Consider the following 21,811-nt stretch of genomic DNA (forward strand, 5'->3'; position numbering starts at 1 on the left):
TTTTAGCTAGCTTTTTACACAACATGAATTCTCTCTAATCGCTGCCGTATGCGGATACAATGTACTATTCGAGTTCAATATTAGTATTTTTATGATACAGTTATATTATTTTATCTTAAACTGAGATGATTTAATATATCTAGATGATTGAATTATGATCTAAATATCCAAACAAGTCCGTCTGCGAAATGTGATGTCTATGTGTGTTTGGTTATTTTTTTTGGGGGGGGGGTGGGGGTGGGTGGGGTCGGGCTGGGGGATGTGAGGATTGCAGAGGGAGCGTTTTCCCTTCCTTTTGACGAGCAATGCATTGTCCTCTCGGTTCTATGTACGTCCATTAATAAGAAAGAAAGAAAAAAATATTAATACTAAAGACTAAGGATCAACTACTTGCCAAACCAAGCTCTTGACCTGTTACAAACTTATTCAGTTTTTATGTCTGGGACACATTTGATGCATGACCCTCCTGCTCAAATATAAGCACAAAAGTAAACATCACTTTTTAAACATTTCTCGATACCTGCTTGAAGCAAATTGGTATCGATATACGCCCAAACGGGATAGCACGAACTTATTTAGCTTTGAGTACATCTCCAATCATGAATAAGAACTGTATTAGATTTTGGAAAAGAGTGGTTTTGTGTTATTCATATTCAGTTGACGAACTAAAAAATATTTTTATACCAACAGTTATAGCATTGATAACCAGCGTAAGAGGCCGTACTTTTTTGTATAATTAGAGCGAATTAAGCAGATAATGAAGTTCCCGAACTAAAAAATTAAATCGCTAAAATACTAATTTTATTTGTGTCTTATTCTGTACATAGTCTACGGATTTTTAATACGCTGTCTGAAGCTTGATTTTAAAAATAGATATTTACCCAGTGTACGTCGATAGCGATGAACGGGAAGTAACTCTTGTATTTTTTTTCCACTTTGATCAGGTGGTCACATTCAGAGCAGGAATTTGGGGGCACGCCTACCAGATAGTTAGAAATTGTGAAATTTCTTCTAAAAAAAGGTTTGTATTTTCCTAATCTTTATAAGTGCACATTCACTTAGTTAAAACTAACATTAAGTTGCTAGACATGGCTATTAAAACATTCTAATGTATTATATTGGATCTATATTATGAATAAAGTTTATTAAGCTACTTTCGTTTTGAATCTTATGTTCTGTATATTTAACTCAAGAAAATACATGTATCTAGATATACAAACTTAACGATATCAGCTTGAGTTATTTAGAAATGATTTCTAAATTATTGAAAAATGTCCCATGATTTCTATCAATGTCCAACTAAAAATTAATTTAAAAAGGGGGGGGGGGCAGTTTAGTATTAATCTATGTGGGTTTATTTAAGAAATTTAAAGTCAAATAATGTTACATACAAAATCAATTCTTCGCTGTCTAACTATGTATAAGGATTAAGAAAACTGCGACGTTTTTTCTCTTAAGGCCCCCAGAGTCAATGCTAAAGGATCTCCTTGCTCCAGCGTCTCACACTTTTGTGTTGTACTTTGAGAACCAGTAGATCCTCATAAATCTATTGAAGACGAACACAAGTTTCTTTTGAATCGAATTAAATGAACAAGTTGTAAATGTACATCAAATGGCTCTTTCTCCTAGCTCTCTTTCCCCTGGCTCTTTTTTCACATTCTCTCTCTCTCTCTCCTTATATAATCTGCCCAGAGACCTCACGATGTTAGGGCATTAGGGAAGCAGGCTCCGGTACTGAGGCCTGCTACACCATTAGGGCATCAGGCTCCAGTATAAGGGCCTACTACACCACTAGGGCACCGGTTAGGGCAACAAGCACCAGTATCAGGACTAAATTATAAAACAAAGTATTAAACAGTAGTTATTTATAAAACAGGAATACATAAAACAAAAATGCTACAAAACAGTAATAACCTTTTATATTTATCAGTGATTTGAACATAACAAAAATTATTTTAATTTCTTATTTATTTATAGATTGAACAACCATGGATCCCCTTTCTAGTGCCCAGGATATACCCCGATGTGACCTGTGTGAGACCGCCAACGTACACAGCTACTGTGACTTTTGCCATGTCAACCTATGCAAGCCCTGTATAGGAGATCACATCTCAGATGGATACGACAAACATAAAATAGTCCCTTTCAAGGAACGAAGATCAACCCTCATTTATCCAACATGTGAAATACATCCACACAAGAATTGTGATTTTCAGTGTGAGGATTGCGGAAACATTTTTGTTTGTTCTTCCTGTACTGCATCTAAACAGCACAAGGGACATAACTTTGTAGAAGTTACAGAAGTTTACAAGACAAAGAAAGAAGTTATTAAAAGAGACACAACAGACTTTGAGAATCATATTTCCCCTAAGTATGAAGAAATTGAACGCGACTTGGAAAATCAGCTTGCCAACCTGGATGGAGGATATGAGAAACTTACAACAACAATGTCCAAACAAGGAGAGCAATGGTACAGAGAAATAGACATCGTCATCAACAAAATGAAAACTGAAATCAGCGAGATAAAAGTGAAACACAGAGACATTTTACAGAAACACTTGAATGAAATCAAACAAATACAGTCTCTCATAAAAGAAACATTAAAGACCATAAGGAAAATCGAGAAATCCACTGAAGTATCTTCAACCATTAAATACAGCTCTAAGATCAGAAAGTTCAGCAAGCTTCCACCAAAGGTTCAGGTATCACTGCCAACATTCATTCCAAAACCATTAGACCGTGAGAAGCTGTATAGTTTGTTTGGACAGATTACCCCATTATCTATCGCTACAGAAGAAAATGTCTTGTCATTACACCAACCCAAAACTTCAGTTAGAGAACTACTGGATGAACCAGAGCTTGTTGCCACAATACAGACTGGGCATGCAAAACTATGCTGTGTTACCTGTCTGAATGAGGACAGGATTTGGACGAGTGGGGAGACCAATGATATCAAATGCTTCAACATTAAAGGTTCACTCCTCCAAACAATCAAAACAAAATCAGGTAAATTCCCCGATGATATAGCTGTAGACATTAACAGGGATCTATTGTACGCTGACGGGACAACAAGGACAGTAAATAAAGTAAAGAATGGACAGATAGAGGAGTTAATCAGATTACAGGGATGGGTGCCTACTGAGCTGTGTGTCACCTCTACTGGTGATCTCCTGGTTACCATGTTCAGTGATGATGAGACTCAATCCAAAGTTGTCCGTTACTCGGGATCTACAGAGAAACAAAGAATTCAATTTGATGATGAAGGTAAACCTCTGTACTCAGGGAATTATAACATTAAATACATCACTGAGAACAGAAACCATGACATCTGTGTAGCTGACAGTGAGGCTCGTGCAGTAGTGGTGGTTAATCAGGACGGGAAACTCAGATGGAGATACACCGGTCATCCCTCAGTTACCAAGAACAAACCATTTACACCCTTGGGTATCACAACAGACAGTCAGAGTCGTATCCTGACAGCAAACAGTGACAACCATTGTATCCACATTCTGGATCAGAATGGACAGTTTCTCCGTTACATTGATAACTGTGATCTGGAGGATCCTTATGGTTTATGTGTGGACAATAATGACAATCTGTTTGTGTGTGAGTTATACAAAGGCCATGTAAAGAAAATCAAATATCTAAAGTAGACATCATCAATTATAAAAATGTGATGAAAATCAAACAAAAGTGGCCTTTTTCTGACATGTATATTAAATTTCATTGTGAGCATTTTCTTTGAAATAGATTTAAACTTTGCTTTCCTTATACTGATTGATTCATAAATTCTATTCTTTCATTATATTATTAATTCTATTTTCAATGAAAAAATATCTCTAATCTAATTCCATTATTTAAAGAAAGTAGCATTTGAGCATTGTTTGCATGTTATATACAGCTGTTGTACCTTATCAAATAAATTGACAAGTGTCATGATCATCAGTGTCATGTCAATTACCAAGATAGATGTAGATTTCGCATGTTGCTCAGTCCTATACAAACAATATACTGGTATTACATGTACATACATTTATATGTAAAAGTTATATATTATCATAATATATTACTTATTTATATATTATAAATAAAAAATATTTTAAGGGCTTATATTGACAGGGACCATTTATAAGTATTGACAGAACACTTCTGAAACATATATAACTGTTTTAATAGCTGTTAAAAGTACAAGTAAAACATCGCTTTGTATGTTTCGAGCAGAGGGTATGTAATTTGGGGCACTTGTTTTATTGTGTCAACTGGTCATAGGAAAATTCTTTGCTGTACTTCAACTTTTGTATGTATATATATGATTGTATTTTTTTTAATATTGCAGTAGGTATCATTATGATAATAAAAATCAAAATTTTTAAATCAGTTTTGAAAAGTGGTTATCATAGTAAACTCACTTGGAAAAAAAAACCACATTAGAAATGTTCCGATCGATCATATTTAACCCCCCCCCCCAAAAAAAAAAACCAAAGAAAAACAAGAGGTCCAGTATTGGTCCGGGGGTCACAATTTTAACAATCTAGAATCTACACTATCTTAGGATGCATGCATAGTAATCTTACAAATTTTAGCATTGTAGTTCTTGAGAAGAATTTTGAACACCTTCCTTATGTTTTTCCATATTGAATTTTGAACCCTCTTCAGGCTGCAGTCTTGGTCCAGAGTCATAGTTATTGAGCAGTGAAGTTATTGAGAACAAATTTAAACATTTTTAAGACACACTCCTTATTTCACTGTTTTGTAATTATCTCCCTTTTAAAAATCGTTCCGTGCTTTATTTCAAAAATTTAGAGTTCTCTTCCCATAAAGATGCTTTGTACTAAGTTTGGTTAAATTTGGCCCAGTGGTTCTAAAGAAGTCAAAAATGTGAAAAGTTTACAAATTGATGGACGGATAACAGGTGATCGGAAATTCTCATTTGAACTTTAAGTTAATGTTTGCTAAAAACCCCAATCCACCTTCTTAATGGTAAGATTCACAGTCCAAATTAGAATACTTGTTAAAAACAAAGTTATTCAAGAATAAACAACTTGTTAAACTTTTATGATTCTATTCATTTGTTTTTTTTAAAGTTTCATACAGACAGAATAAATTATTATGCACACTACCAAACCTGTCTGTGTACAAAGAATACTATAGTAAGACAATCAAATTATTGTTTGCTTTGTTTTCCTTTACACAAGTCCACAAGTTAATATTACATCATTGGAAAATACAAATATATAACAGTCAAAAAGAAGAAAAATTTGTAATTATGTTCATTGCACTTCACTGATTGTGCATCAGTCATCCGTTTGTCCGACTGTTTGTTGATAAGTCTCTCAATATGAGAATGTCCAGTGTCTGGTCACCACTCGTGGGGGTACCTATTGCGGTCTCTAGGGCAGTGTTTACATTACGACTGTGGTAGATTGTATTTAACGTACGGAACTTCTACATCCTCTCCCTCCGTATCGTTACAGCACAGCTCCAGCACTAAAGCTTTTACGTGACTAGGAATCTTCTTCTTGGAGACTCTTTTAACTACTTCTGATAATCTACAATTCAATAAATCATTTTGATAAAAAAAAGAATGCCTAAAAATGTTTATATATGAAGTTAAAATAAAGTTGATCCTTCTATCATTGCTTGAGATATAATTGCATGTCAATTGATTCTTCTGACACAAGCCGTGAACTAGCTGTAGTATAATGAATTGAATGCTTGTTAAAATAGTTCAGTTTTCTAAACAAAATTTCTTAAACTACTCTTGATACAAGAATACCCCCATCTACTCTGAGCTATAAACATCCAGTTTCACCGAAATCTCTACAAGTTCATTATTTTTGTCTTGAGAATATTTGTGTCTAGTTGACATTCTGCCATGAATGTTTTTACTCTTCCAAGACCTGAATAATTCAGAACACAAAAACATGATTAACTTACGGTAGTTCCAGTCGCTCCTTTCGTTTGGCGGGGGGCATGAAGAATGAATACAACATGGACACGCCCTGTGATAACATGGTGATCTCCAGCTTGAATTCTTTCTACAAAGGTATATAGACATCATAATTATCAAGGTGACATCAAAGTGTCTGACCCAGAGTCACAGAGTCCAATACTATTTATGGACAGCTAACAAATGTTTAAAGAACTCTCATTTCTGGATATATGGAATCAATTCCAGCTTTGACAGACAACCATGGGTCCATACATGTATCTAATAACTAATGATGTTCCAATCATTGATTATAATCGAAAATCAATCAATTGTTATCGCATTCTAGGCGCTCGATCATAAAAGGTTTCATTACGATTAAGCGGTTGAGGTTTTTTTTCCCTTTCAGCGAGTGCATATCATAAACAGAACATTTTAGACACAAACAATCTAAACCCTAAAAAGGTGCGGGTCTGAAAATGGCTGACAAGTCAGACGAGCTCCATATTCTTACTCGGGAAATAAAGCACATTCTCCAATTTGGACGCATTTTGGTTTCAAGAAAATTAATGTTGGACTGCCTACAAAAGAGAGTCTTTTGAATATAATTTTTTTAGCTAGAAATACTAAGTAAATCAAATTACGAAAGCCTAGTAACGCATCAGTTCACTGTGACTTGTTTATTTTAACTTATTCCGCACTACACTACAAAATATACAAACCTCCGATTATAATCGATGATTAGTTAGTTGCCGGAAACCGATTATCGATTATAAAAATCTCAACGATTCCCATCACTACTAATAACAGACTAGTTTACCTGGAAATAATCTTAAAATTCCTGTAGCGTCATCTCTCCTTGAACTTCAAATCGGTCCCATAACGTGAAGTTAGTGTCATAAAACTAAAATCATAAAGTATGTACATGTATTTGATGAAGAGCACACAGAGGCATATCACAGTTTTTAAAGTTCTGATTGAATTCATTACCTTGTTCTTGGGTGCTGCTATTGGTTCTGAGAAAGCAAAGAAGGGCAAGGCCAGATTTACAAATCCATTCTTGTAGCTTTCTAATTTATTATGTCCTTGTACAAGCTGTAAAAGAAAACTTTAATATTGTAAAAGTGGTAATAACCATACATCAAATGACAAGTTTTACAACAAATGCATGCCGAAATATTTTTGATCAGGTGTGGATCCAGGATTTTTTCCAGGGGAGAGGGTGGAAATACTTTTTATCCCCCCACAAAAGAAAATAATTACAGAAATTTTTTTTTAACTGTTAACAAAATGCTCAAAAGTTAAAGCCCCCCCCCCTTTTTTAACAAGGGATGGGGGAGGTTCCAATGTTTATTTTTTATATTTAGTCTCTCTCTAGATCTGAGCATGAATATCCTTGGAACGTATAGTTTTCCTTTGGAAAAGGACACAAACCTTTCGCTAGCTAACGTAGCTCAAACAAAATCAAAATGAACATGTACATGAACAATTTATGCTATAAAACATAACCTGCACTCAAAGCACGAGTGGCTATAATCCCTTCACGACCAGACATACCTTGATGAGTTCTACGGCCACTAAGACTGTGATGAGTGCTGTGGTGGTAGCAATGGCTGGGATGATCTTTCCAGCAATCAACTTACTCTGAAACATTGAATGAAAAGAAAATAAGTTTTCTTTACATTTTATTTTTGAAATTAGACTGTTGTACATATCATTCTTGATCACTTGATGAACAGCATTTATCTTTCTTCAGTGGTATATAAAAATCTTGGGATCGGTCCAACCCCAAAATCCACACCAAGACCCAATCAAAATAGCCTAATGATATGTACATGTATATATAGACTTAATACATTTGTCACATACAGTTGGATGCTTACATATGCTTCGGACATTTCATTAATGTCAAGTATCTAAAGAACTGACTAACATGTACACTTTGCATTAACTGTGAGAACATATACATGTATATATATTTACATCTCCCAAGTATTATTCCCTCTATTTCTTACGGAAACTTATAGGTAATTCATAGCTCTTTAGAAACAGCTAGACTGAAATCTACACGCCCCATTTATCGATTGGTCGAAATCTACAGCGGCTGAAACTGACAAGAAAATGACACGACAGATATTGACACGCCCTGTTTATCGATTGGTCCAAAACTATAGCGACCTAAGAAAAATCACGGAATGCACGAAATAATCATGACATGTCAGACTCAAAGTCTCACAGGGGACGATTTGGCTGTTTCTTTTAGCTAACTTACTTACGTACATCAACAGTAATTTAGTGAATTCTACTTATTTTTCCTAATCAACACAGGATGAAGCTTTGCCATTCAGTCGACTGAATGATAACTGAATGGTCTGGAAAGGTGACTGAATGGCAGAGATATGCCATTCAGTCACATTTCAGTTACATTTCAGTCACCTTTCAATTAACTGAATGGCAGAGATTCATCCTGTGCAATTTATCGATTAGCTTAAAGAAAGATGTTAATATAAACAATAAAATGCTTTCTTTGATGATTCATTCGGGTTATGAAGGTAGTGATCATTGCAGAAAAAATTTACATAACCCGTGTTAGCGGGTTATGCATTTTTTCTGCAATGTCACTACCTTTATATCCCGATTGATGATTCATTCGGGTTATGAAGGTAGTGATCATTGCAGAAAAAATTTAACATAACCCGCATTAGCGGGTTATGTATTTTTTCTGCAATGTCACTACCTTCATATCCCGAATGAATCACCAAAGAAAGCATTTTATTGTTTAAACGAATCAACCATATCTACTTTTAATTCATTAACTACCCTCAGCTTACCATGTCTCGATCTGCTGGTGGAATGTCATAGTTCTCGGCTCTCAAATTGGAAGCAGCCACGATAAAGTCCATGTGGAAATTAGTATCATCATCTTTCTCAAACTCGATTGGAACTAATTTCATGGCCTTTACTTTCTCCACAGGGGGTAAGTCCTTTTGTAGATTTTCCACAGCATCAACATCTGCATTTGGAAAAATAATCATACAATTTCTCCAAGCCTCTTTAAAATTCATGAAAAAGTATCCCTTCTATAGTAAGCAAATGTGAAAAATTTGACCATTAACTAGATGAATGATCTTAAATTCCACCATTCATCTTTGAACTTGATGTTCAATTTAAGATCTGGTTTGTTGTTTTTTTTTTCAAAAGCATGCAAAGATGAGATTTAAAAAAAATACACCCTTTTCTTACATCTCTGGGGGCATAAATGTGAAAAAATGTTGTCCATTATGTACAGTAAAATACAGTTATAACGAAGCACCAGGGGCGGGCGATTTTGCTTCGTTATAAGCGTAATTCGTCATATCCGTCAAGTCAACAACGTGTAATATAGTTGGGGGGAGTGAAAGTCACTTTGCTGTAAGTGTCAATTCATTATATAAGTGTGTTCGCTATAACTGTGTTTTACTGTATGACTGAAATAAATCTATTTCATCATAGAAACAATAGATCAAATCATTTTAAGCAATATCTTTTTTCTTTAAATTCCCAAAATACAGGCATGTTCATGTAAATGTGGGGAAAAATATAAAAAAAATTCCCTTATCTATCACAAGGAGTTTGCAACACACACAACAGATTTTGTCAACAAACCTAGGTTTCCTTGGTTTCTTTCCATTTCAGCATCAGTCACTTCAATCTTTATCCCTGACCTAGGTTTAAACTCGGGCACTTTGACCTTTGACACCATATCCCAGATAGCCTTTGGATCCCGAACTTGTTTGATGCCATACATTTGAGCCCTGAGATTAGCTACAGACATAACATAGTCCAAATGGGTGGTCTGCAATAAAGAGGACAAAATAAGACAAAGATTATTTCCTGCAGAGAATCGAATTGCAGGATAAACATCACTGACAATTCAATTAAGGTACAAAATAATAGTTAGAGGAAGATCACAAACTGAACTTACATTATTTACATCAAACTCCAGTGGATGCGGACATCTTTTTGGACCAGACCAAAATGGAACACCGGAACTTGTGACCTGATCAAAAAAATCAACCAAACACAAGTTTTTCTACCTTTCTATTATTTATGACAAAACTCTTAACACTATTCTATTATGTTTGTAAAGGATTTGATTATAAATAAAATAACCATACATCATGTACTATACTTAATTTGTTTATTTTAGCTCTTAAAATTCACACAAAGCTTTCCTGTTTAATATTAACAACAAGGTTACACAAACGCTCTCTAATGCCATTTCCACATGACATATATTATTTCCATTTGCTTAAGATGACAATTTCAGGAACTTTTCTGTCCCCTTCCCATTCTTCAATTATACTAATTTTTCCTAAGTTTTATTATGAAGGATTGTTATGCAATTTGGTTTCCATCAGATTATAAGCTGACAATGGATTTTCATAAGTGTACATGTACATGCATAAAGACAATTCAATAAAAAGAAATAGCTGTGTTTAAATCACTATCAACAACACAGACCTGATCAGGAGGGAAGTTGAACAAAAGCTGACGAATGTTGTTATTATAGTTCTCCTGGAACAGATTCCTGGCAAAAGCCACGCAGTCCTGGAAACTGTTTGGTCACTCGTCAACGACGGCCTTCTTAATTCCTTGTAGTGTCTCCACCTACATGTACACAAGGCAAACCAAACGTTAATCACACAAAAAATACTACTATATTGGATATTTATTACAACATGGAGAAATTTCATCATGAATAGGGCGATTGATACCCTTTATGGAAGAAAAAAGGGCACATATTCTTTAATATATCCCCATTTTCTGTAGGAAGAAAATGAGATTATTTGCATAATCATGCAACATTGGCTTGTGCACATGAAGATAATTTTAATGTTCAATGTGCACTGTCCGGAGAAATTCACAAATGCCCCTGGTTATGACTTACTGGCTGTGTGCCTGGGAGTTTGGCAGTTCTCTCCAGGAATTTAGGATCTGTGGCATATTGAAGAGCCCCCTCTACTGGCTGGATGAACAGTCCCTCAAACTGGTCTCTGGCCCACTGCAAAAACACAAATTATACCATATTAAAGGGATAATATATCTAAGAGGTTAATTAATAGGGCAGCAATTGAGCCATATTCCATAGAAATTTTTTGAAAAAAAGTATAGATTGGCCAACTTTGGTATATTGGTGTATATTGTCATGATCCTACTTGAGTGACATCATCATTGAGAGTACTGTACTACTGTATGTACACTGCATAGAAAATATGTAATTACCATTATTGTAGACTCACAGAGTTATTTGAAAGACCTTGTTTGAATAGCATTGCATTAGTAGCAGAACAATTGTAGAATTTTGCATTTTCTAATAAAAGGTTTTGATCTTAAACAACTTTATGCTTCAAAATATCAAATTTGTACATGTATGCATTGTGGTAAATACACACATGTACATTCACTCATTAAAAAAATTATTACAAAGATAATGTAGTTTAAATGACATTGAGGTGCTTCATCAAGTTACAAAATAAAAAATAACCTTTTTAGTCTCATTTTCTCCTAATTTTAGCACAACAAACTTTTATTCTAAAAAATCTAATGTTTATAGGTTTTTCCTTTTATCAAGTTCTCTCAACCTTGAACATAGCTCTCTACACACAACCCTTAGACTTCCAACAGAAACTTGACAGGTCTGGGGATCTCTACAGGAACTCCCTACCTGTAGTGTGTGTTCGATGGCGTTGGGGAAGTTTTTGAGGGTACAGATAGGAATGGATTTCTCGGGAGGGTCCTGCGAGGAGGAGTAAGACTCGGTCAGTTTAGGAATGACCACCTGTATGTTGCCCTTGGTGCCCAGGGTCCCTGATTCCAGCAGGGGCTTGTTGTAATACACACATCTCCTGTCCATGTACAATCCGGGGCAATAAAACAAGCCCATATTGATTATTATTCAATACAACATACTATACTAAATTATGCAGTTTTTAGTACATGTTTATAAACATTTTAATATTTTTTTCATATACACATGTACTGTTGATGCATAAATATGAAATCATCTGAATTTTTTAAAAATTCTTATATCAACGGTGTTTGATGAAATATTATAGTACCAGGTGTTTGCTGAAATATTATAGTACCATTTAAGTTCTTTGTAAACAATTTTGTTTTTAAAAAAAAATTTAAAACAAGTTACTCACTTGCATCCACATTGTCAAGGGCATTAGCCACACAATCCAGCTTCTCAAAGAAATCGTCAGTGTAGATGTTCTCTGTATCGGGCCCCACCCTGTTTTCCTGGGAGGGGATGTTTATGTAGGGATTCATGTGTTTGGCAGCACAGGCTGCTGTTGAGGATTTAGGTTTTTAAAACAAAATTTAGTGGATATATAAAAGTATAATGAGCATCTAATAGTAATACATCTCCTATTGGTATGGGCCTCAGGGGCTGACAAATCCGATTGCCCGAAGCCCGGGGCAAGTGGTTTTTCTGATCAGGCAAGTAAAAAATCGGTAGGGACTTGCACAAGACTTTTTAAACTTTCGCATATGTACTGAAATTGAAAGTACCGCATTTTGCCGAATATAATACACACTTTTTTCTAAAAAAAAAATTTTACGATCTAAGGGTGCTTAAATTATACACCACAATTGGATTTTGACAGGTTTTTTTCCAGGTGCGGCATAGGCTACTACATAATGAAATAAAATTTTCACAACTGTTCTTCAGTACGACTGTTCTCGTGTTTGTTTATCATAATGTTTAATTAATCTTTGTTAGAGTGTTTAATTGCAAAAACTGTTTTGATTATAATCTGACAATTTAGCATCAATTTGAGCTGTTTATTCTATGTGCGACTTCTTTGAGCTGTGTTCACCGTCTCCATGTAGGCCGCCATAACTGATGTTAAAAATAGATGTGCCTGTTATCACTCGCAGTCGCTAATCATAATCATAGCCTAGAACTTTTTTAAAATTAAAATATCAGGCTTAATATGATAAGATACAACTCCTAATGATTCATTTCATCTTTATTTTTAGCATCTCTACGGCCTTAATGAAATCATGGCCGTGAAGACGTGTGCGCTTGTGACGTATTATCTCGGACATTCACCTAAGGTGACAGAAATTATCAAAACACCCAAAACTGTTAATAAAATGTTTGTTTTTTACCTTCAAAACAAATCAAACTAAATATCAACATGTTATGTGTTCATTTTTTAACACACTCTCGAGAAAACCAAGAGGAAGAGATGTTGAATCAAAACTATATATTTTATGAAGAATACTGAGTATTAAAAGTAGAAAAATTAAAAGTGAAGGGCAAAAACATCATACGGTATTTGTATTGTTTATTTTTAATCACAATAAAGAATTGGGTTGGGATAGTAGATATTGAGGTAGGGCAAGTAAATGTTGCCTTGCCACTTGCAAGTGCTTCAAAATGTATTTGTCAGCCCCTGGGCCTCTTAAATGAAACTAAGTAAATTTGCTGCATACTCAAAAAAGAAAAATGCAGTTGCTAAGCGATGAAGGGGAGAGTAGACTACAAATCTAAAGGCATCCCACCATGTGCGGATCAAGAAAATGTTCTGCCTTCATTTTGACTAGCAATGCATGGTCGTCCCGCTTTTTTTCACGAACATTATAAATTTAATGTGGGATGCAGTAGGATTTACTTATTTTTCACAGGGTATAAACCAAAAACATTAAAAAACTTTAAATGTCTCAAATCTTTTTACAGTGAAACGTGTCTATAATTAGAGACTGGAAGAGAAATCTATACTAAAAAATAATGATCAACTGTCTAAAAATATTGGCATATAAACCAACCCCATGGCCTGTTACAAAGTTACACTATTATATACAAAATACTTGCTCTGCTTTTATATCTGGGACACTTTTGATGCATGACCCTCTTACTCAACTATTAATTAGTACGAACGCACACAACACTAAAATTGCATATTACACCCATTTGGTTTTTATTCATGTATTTAGTGATCTCTGATATTATGCATATTACATACCGAGCTAAAATATTAATTCGTTAAAATAGTAATTCTACTTGTGTCTTATTCTTTACATGTTCTATACTTTTTAATAAACTAAACTTTAATTTCAGAAGAAAAATACGATATTTACTCTCAAGGAAAAAATATTTAGAGACTTGAACCAGGCAAAGTCGATAGCGATCAACGGGGAGTAACTCTTGTGTTCCTTTATAAATTTCTAATCAGGTGGTCACATTCAGAGCAAGATCAGCCATGTTTTGGGAACGCATACCAGACAGTTGAAAATATGTTATTTTTTGCTAACAAGGTTTGTTTCCTTATTAACTAAAATTAAATTGCAAGCTATGGTGATTAAAACGTATAAACGTTAGCCTAACTCTAATTAGATCAGAAATTATTAATAGAAATACCCTAAAACAACTGTATATAAAATTATAAAACTACTTTCGTTTTGAATCTAATGTTCTGATATTCAACTCCATAATTTACAGGTAATCAAACGCAACAATACCAGCTTGAATTTTTTAAAAATGACTTATAGAGAAAGCTAAATTAAAATAATGTCATACAAAATCAGTTCTTCACTGTGACAGTGTCTGAGAATTTAGAAAACATTAAAACCCTTTTTTTAAATTTAACATAAAAAATTTCAGTATTCAATATTTTTTTAGAAATTAAACAACCATGGATCCTCATTCTTGTGCCCAGGATGTACCTCGATGTGACCTTTGTGAGACCACCTTAGTACACAGCTACTGTGACTTTTGTCATGTCAACCTCTGCAAACCCTGTGTAGTAGATCACATCTCAGATGGATACGAAAAACATAAAATAGTTCCATTCCAGGAACGAAGATCAACCCTCATCTATCCAAAATGTGAAACACATCCACATAAAAATTGTGAATTTCAGTGCAAAGATTGCAACAACATTTTTGTTTGTTCTTCGTGCATGGCATCTGAACAGCATGGCAGACATAAATTTGTAGAAGTTACAGAAGTTTTCACGGCAAAGAAAGATGAAATTAAAAAAGATACACAAGAGTTCAAAAATCATATTTCCCCTACATATGAAGAAATTGCCCGCGACCTGGAAAATCAGCTTACCAACCTGGATGGAGGATATGAGAAACTTACAACAACAATTTCAAAACAAGGAGAGCAATGGCACAGAGAAATCGACATCATCATCAACAAAATGAAAACTGAAATCAGCGAGATAAAAGTGAAACACAGAGACATTTTACAGAAACACTTGAATGAAATCAAACAGATACAGTCTCTCATAAAAGAAACATTACAAGCCATAAAGAAAATTGAGAAATCCACTGAAGTATCTCTTACCATTGAATACAGCTTTAAGATCAGAGAGTTCAGCAAGCTTCCACCCAAGGTTCAGGTATCAATGCCAACATTCATTCCAAAACCAATTGACCGTGAGAAGCTGTATAATTTGTTTGGACAGATCACCCCATTATCTACTGCTACAGAAGAAAATGTCTTGTCACTGGACCAACCCAACACTTCAGTCAGAAAACTACTGGATGAACCAAAGCTTGTTGCCACAATACAGACTCGGTATGAAAAACTACGTAGTGTAACCTGTCTGAATGAAGAGAGGATATGGACGAGTGGACAAACAAATGATATCAAATGCTTCAACATTAAAGGTACACTCTTCCAAACAATCAAGACAAAATCAGGAAAATGGCCTTATGATATAGCTGAAGACATTAACGGGGATTTACTGTACATTAGTGGGCCAACAAGGACAGTAAATAAAGTAAAGAACGGACATATAGAAGAGTTGATCAGATTACAGGGATGGCATCCTAATAACCTGTGTGTCACCTCTACTGGTGATCTTCTGGTGTACATGTACAGTGATGATGAAACTCAGTCTAAAGTTGTCTGTTACTCGGGATCTACAGAGAAACAAACATTTCAATTAGATGATAAATGTAAACCTCTGTACTCAGGGAATAGAAACATTAAATACATCACTGAGAACAGAAACCATGACATCTGTGTAGCTGACCGTAAGGCTGGTGCAGTAGTGGTGGTTAATCAGGACGGGAAACTCAGATGGAGATACACCGGCCATCCCTCAGTTACCAAGAACAAACCATTTGAACCCTATGGTATCACAACAGACAGCCAGTGTCGTATCCTGACAGCAGACAGTGACAACCATTGTATCCACATTTTGGATCAGAATGGACAGTTTCTCCGTTACATTGATAACTGTAATCTGAAGGATCCTTATGGTTTATGTGTGGACAATAATGACAATCTGTTTGTGTGCGAGTATTTCAAAGGCAAAGTAAAGAAAATAAAATATTTAAAGTAGACATAATCAATTATATAAATGTGATGAAAATCAAAAACATATGTGGCCTTTTTCTGACGTGTATATTGAATTTCATTGTTGGCATTTTCTATGAAATAGATTTAAACTTTGCTTTCCTTTATATACTGATGGATTCATAAATTCTATTCTTTCATTATATTATTAATTTTATTTTCAATAAAAAAAATTGATGCTGTCATTAGACAGTAATACCCGCACCAAGTGTTTGCCCCTAAATAACACTGTTTTGTACCAGTTTAATTAAAATTCTACTACAGTTATTGCCGAGATCAAAGAGATGCCGCGGACATTATTCTCCAATATACCACGAACGTCATCAGTAAATTATCAGATCAGAAATACCTATTTGTTTCGCACTGATCATGAAAGTACAACTTCAAACCTTAAAAAGTTTTAAAACCATGTCAATTTCACGTGTTACTTCCAGTCAAAACGATGTGTATTGCCTCAAATGTTTATTTTTTAAGGGAACAATGCGGCTGTTCCTAGGACCTCACTAGCACATTTTCACTGCATGTTTTTGCATAAAATATATAACATATAGTAGTAATAATCGTATTAAATTGCCCTTAAAATATTACGAATATGATTCAAAGATATTTTATAAATAAGTGAAGAGTAATAAAAATCCAAAGAAAAATTCTGTCGTCTGCATGTGATTCCTTTGATCGATACACATGTAAACATTACTAACGAAACCGTTGGGGTTACCCGTAACAGCCGTCAAACTGACCTAGATCGTCTCTTTATAGGAGAAACGATCTGTAGAAATACTGGGCTGTAGTAGAATAGAAATAAAGTTCTTGTTATCGTGAAAGTTGCAGGATAACCTCCTCGGTCTCGAAATGTTGTTTGAAATATAAAAGCCTCGGCTAACGCCTCGGCTTTTATATTTCAAAGCAACATTTCTCGACCTCAGAGGTTATTCTGCAACATTCACGAAAACTCGTACTTTATTTCTTAATTCTACTACAGTTATTGCCGAGATCAAAGAGATGCCGCGGACATTATTCTCCAATATACCACGAACGTCATCAGTAAATTATCAGATCAGAAATGCCTATTTGTCTCGCACTGATCATGAAAGTACAACTTCAAACCGTAAAAAGTTTTAAAACCATGTCAATTTCACGTGTTAGTTCCAGTCAAAACGATGTGTATTTCCTCAAATGTTTATTTTTAAGAGATCAATTCGGCTGTTCCTAGGACCTCCCTAGCACATTTTCAATGCGTGTTTTTACATAAAATATATAACATAGTAGTAATAATCGTATCAAATTGCCCTTAAAATATTAGGAATGTGATTCAAAGATATTTTATAAATAAGTGAAGAGTATTAAAAATCCAAAGAAAAATTTTGTCGTCTGCATGTGATTCCTTTGATTGATACACATGTAAACATTACTAACAAAACCGTTGGGGTTACCCGGAACAGCCGTCAAAATGACTTAGGTCGTCTCTCTATAGGAGAAACGATCTGAAGAAATACTGGGCTGTTAGTAGAATAGAAATAAAGTTTTCGTTATCGTGAATGTTGCAGGATAACCTCCTCGGTCTCGAAATGTTGTTTGAAATATAAAAGCCTCGGCTTACGCCTCGGCTTTTATATTTCAAAACAACATTTCTCAACCTCGGCGGTTATTCTGCAACATTCACGAAAACTCGTACTTTATTTCTTAAATGAAGGCCACATGCAAGCTCCGGTAATACATTTAAACATTATAATTTTCATAACTGAAGGATGAGATCCCTTCCCATATGATAATATGAGCAGCACTTTATGTGCAATTTGGGGTTGAACTGTTTGCAGTGAATTTTCAGTTAATAAATAATCTTAACATTTCATGTCATAGAAAGTATAACGGTCTATATAATTATTACAAAGAAAATTAAAAATCAAATCATGCCCCCTGCCCGTGGCGGTTGCCGGTTTTAGATTTGCTTCTTTGTGCCTACATGTACATCATCGTGTGCACAGATTTAGAGAAGGGGTGGGAGTAAGGGGTCCACCACCCCCCCCCCCAAATGAAAATTCATTTATATCAATAGTAAAATTACCAAATATACACCTTGGACCCCAGTGCTCTTACAGACATGTAAACGCTCTAACCCACTGCGCTTCAATGTTAGGTAACATTATTTGGGGGGTAAATATTTAATTAATATTTAATATACTTTATTGTTTATCTCAATAGGAAGTATACATCACAATATGCAGGTGTCCAGCACCACGTCTTAACGCTGTTATTTACCTAATAAAATAGTGCAAGTGGATTTGAAGAATAGGTCATAAAAATACATGCATGTTATAAATAACTGATCTTTGTTTGGGGGGTAAATATTTAATTAATATTTAATATACTTTATTGTTTATCTCAATAGGAAGTATACATCACAATATGCAGGTGTCCTGCACCACGTCTTAACGCTGTTATTTACCTAATAAAATAGTGCAAGTGGATTTGAAGAATAGGTCATAAAAATACATGCATGTTATAAATAACTGATCTTTGACTGAAGTTACGTACACAACACAGGTCTGCAGGTCTCATTAGCGGGTACTAGTTTTACCCAGCTCTTCGATTAGATGGCCGGTTCACGTGTATACATACATGTATGTGTTTTCCATATGCAGAAAAGGATTAGTTAAGATCAGCTAAAGGAATTCATTATTGTGTTTTAATTGGATTATCATCATGATGTTGACCAATATATATATGTAGGTAAGCATAATACATGTAGTAGCAGTAGCACAATATGATGAGATGCCAGCATACATAAGTTCTACTTTCACTTTCTCAATGTGATCTCCCTTTGACAGCATACTGTATCATCATCTTTTAATATTTAAATAAGCTTATCATCGTAACCTATCCTACCGCATTTGTAAAGTTTCTGTCATTTTAATTGCAAAAGTTATTTTTTTCATTTAAATGTCAGACTTGCACTATTGAGTTGACCCCATGTTGACCCTGTATAAATAATTTCGTATTAAATTTGTGTATTACATGTAAGTAAGTGTAGACACTTATCGTTTTATATAAGTTATAATAGGAAGGAAGGAGTATTTCTTTCTTAATGTATTATAATGCATCAAATACATTTTAGGTCATGACCTTATGGGACTGTTCTGACGTACCCCACAAAACAGGAAAATACAAAATATCTTGTAATTTCATTATGATGCATCATATGGTGTAAAGTATATTAATGACCCCCAGGTGTTGTCTTAAACCCCCCCCCCCCCCCCACACTGTATATTTTGTTAACTTCTGAGATCTGAGATCCTCATCCCTAAACCATATAATTTATTCTTGCTCTTTGTGTCATTGCGCGTAAAATTGTAGATAAATTATGCCCCCTTCGAGACACTCTGACATTCTAGAAATAGAAATAATAAAGTATTTTATCTTATTCATATGTAGTGTTTGATCCATGTGGGAAATTCCTAGCCTAATGATGACACGGCTTTGTTTAGGAGACTTTACAATTGTCCCAAATAGGCGAATACACATGCATATAACTTTTTGTTTATAAATCTTAAAAATTGAATTAAGCAATTTCCAATTTTAAAATGTTAATGTGCATCAGGAGAGAAAAAGCAATCAAGAAATGATTTAAAATTTGCTACTGTACACATGTAAGAATGTATTAAGAAGACTGAATCTTTAGAACCAGGTTAGATTGGGGGGGGGGAGGGTGAATGTGGAGTATAAACATTTATAATTTGAATCATTTATTGTTATTAATTTTAACTTGTCAATGAATACTAGTTATTGATCCCAAGGTAGAAATATGACCTCTGATCATATCTCAATAGATCATTTGTCAATTATGCAAGTTGTAATGTAATTTTTTTTAAGAATAACCTTTCTTTACCAGTTTATAAAAGTTTTTAGACACCCAAATTATATTTTGATTTTAATAGATCATTCGACAATTAAGAGGGGGGGGAACAGTTTATATTTGAGTTTGTTTGGGGGTGGGGGTTCCAAGTCATATATTTGACAATTTTTTAATGTTATTTAAAATAAGACTAAGCCATACTACAGTCATGAACATGAATAGTATGGAACAAAACACAAACTAATACATGTATATATATTACATAGGAAGTATTACAAAACAGATGATTGATCTATATCTGGGTTCTTAAATTGAATCATATATCATGAACATATTATATTATTGTTTCTTTGTTCAAGACATTTCAGATGGTTTGTAGGTCATGATCCCAAGAGTTCTTCCTGAAATTAACAAATATCATAAAAACCATTGAGATCCCCACCTCAATCCAAAGATATTATTCCTCCTTAGGCCATGTCGCATCAGATCATTATGGCATGTAAGTCATGGCCCTAAGGGGTCATCCTGACCCCCTTAGAATCAGAAATTGTCGGTTATCTTTAAATTATTGATGTTTAATGATCCTATCTCTATTTAATCTTTATTATTAAGTCTCCCGAATGAAATTTGGAGACTTATTGTTTTTGTACGGTTCTTAATACATGTATTATTATTCTTCGTCTTCTTTTTCTTTCCCGCTCTGAACTTGTTTCTCAGAGATGGCTGAACAGAATTGTACAAAACTTTAGGATATGATAGGCCTGCATATCTAGTTGTGCTCCCTAGTTTGATTTTACTCTTTTGAGGTTAGACAACTAATTTCGAGGGGGGGTGTCCAACATTGAACCTTGTAGGAAGAATCGTAGACTCTATTGTAAATAGTAACTTGAAAACGTACAAAGATAATAATATAGGGTTTTCATAATCATATATTGACTGTTACTGGCAATATACAGGGTTTATTAGATCTGACCCCTGAGGTCATCCACACCCCCAGGAATTTGAAATTACCATATATCTAAGAAACTGTTATAATCATGACCCCTAAACCATATATATTTATGTTCCTGATGTCAAGGGGCATCAAATGTTATGTAGGTCGTGGGCCCTGTGGGTGGTCCTTACACCTTCAAACAGCAAGTCCCTTAATTTCTTCAAAACAGTTGAGATCCCTACCCTTAAACCATATATATTCTTGTTTCTTGTGTCAAGGGGCATCAAACGGTATGTAGGTCATGGGCCCCGGGGGTGGTCATGACCCCCCTCGAACAGGAAGTGCACGAATATCTCAAAAACGGTTGAGATCCCCACCCCTTAACCATATGTATTCTTGATCCTTAAAGGGCACCAAAAGGTATGTAGATAATGGGCCTCAGGGTTAAATTTAATTTTTCAAAACTGTAATGCACATTTATGGAACAGTTCCTATCATATCCCAAGATATGATGTGTCTATCCATTAAATCATAAAAGAAGTTCTAGGATCTATGTTTTTTTGGAAGTGATAAACGTCAATTTTCTGCTACTTTTTGACTCCCTGGATGAAATTTAAATTTTTAAAACCTTACTGCACATCTATAGAACAGTCCATATCATATCCCAAAATATGATGTGTCTATCCATTAGATAATGAGTGGAGCTCTTGGATCTATGTTTTTTTAGTA

The 21,811-nt window shown here is 34.6% G+C and overlaps 3 protein-coding genes and 1 pseudogene across 3 annotated transcripts in view; 2 read left to right on the forward strand and 2 right to left on the reverse strand.

Moving 5' to 3' along the window:
* The window catches only part of LOC136269641 (ubiquitin-like modifier-activating enzyme 1), a 110,567-nt gene that overhangs the window by 56,240 nt on the left and 32,516 nt on the right, over positions 1-21,811 (reverse strand). The window lies entirely within an intron of this gene.
* Positions 888-4,138, forward strand: LOC117682140 (tripartite motif-containing protein 2-like). Its single transcript, XM_034449135.2, has 2 exons — positions 888-1,021; positions 1,978-4,138. The coding sequence occupies exon 2, from the start codon at positions 1,989-1,991 to the stop codon at positions 3,651-3,653; it is 1,665 nt and encodes a 554-aa protein (XP_034305026.2). The 5' UTR covers positions 888-1,021; positions 1,978-1,988; the 3' UTR covers positions 3,654-4,138.
* Positions 5,316-11,830, reverse strand: LOC117683063 (ubiquitin-like modifier-activating enzyme 1; annotated as a pseudogene).
* LOC136269476 (tripartite motif-containing protein 2-like) lies at positions 14,127-16,463 on the forward strand. Its single transcript, XM_066081981.1, has 2 exons — positions 14,127-14,239; positions 14,604-16,463. Exon 2 carries the CDS (start codon positions 14,617-14,619, stop codon positions 16,279-16,281), a length of 1,665 nt encoding a protein of 554 aa, XP_065938053.1. The 5' UTR covers positions 14,127-14,239; positions 14,604-14,616; the 3' UTR covers positions 16,282-16,463.

The sequence above is a fragment of the Magallana gigas genome, chromosome 4, assembly GCF_963853765.1.
Source record: "Magallana gigas chromosome 4, xbMagGiga1.1, whole genome shotgun sequence".
NCBI classification, from domain to species: domain Eukaryota; kingdom Metazoa; phylum Mollusca; class Bivalvia; order Ostreida; family Ostreidae; genus Magallana; species Magallana gigas.

Excerpts from the sequence above, each read along its gene's own strand:
- LOC136269476 (XM_066081981.1), top strand. The coding sequence starts at position 14,617 with ATGGATCCTCATTCTTGTGCCCAGGATGTACCTCGATGTGACCTTTGT.
- LOC117682140 (XM_034449135.2), top strand. The coding sequence starts at position 1,989 with ATGGATCCCCTTTCTAGTGCCCAGGATATACCCCGATGTGACCTGTGT.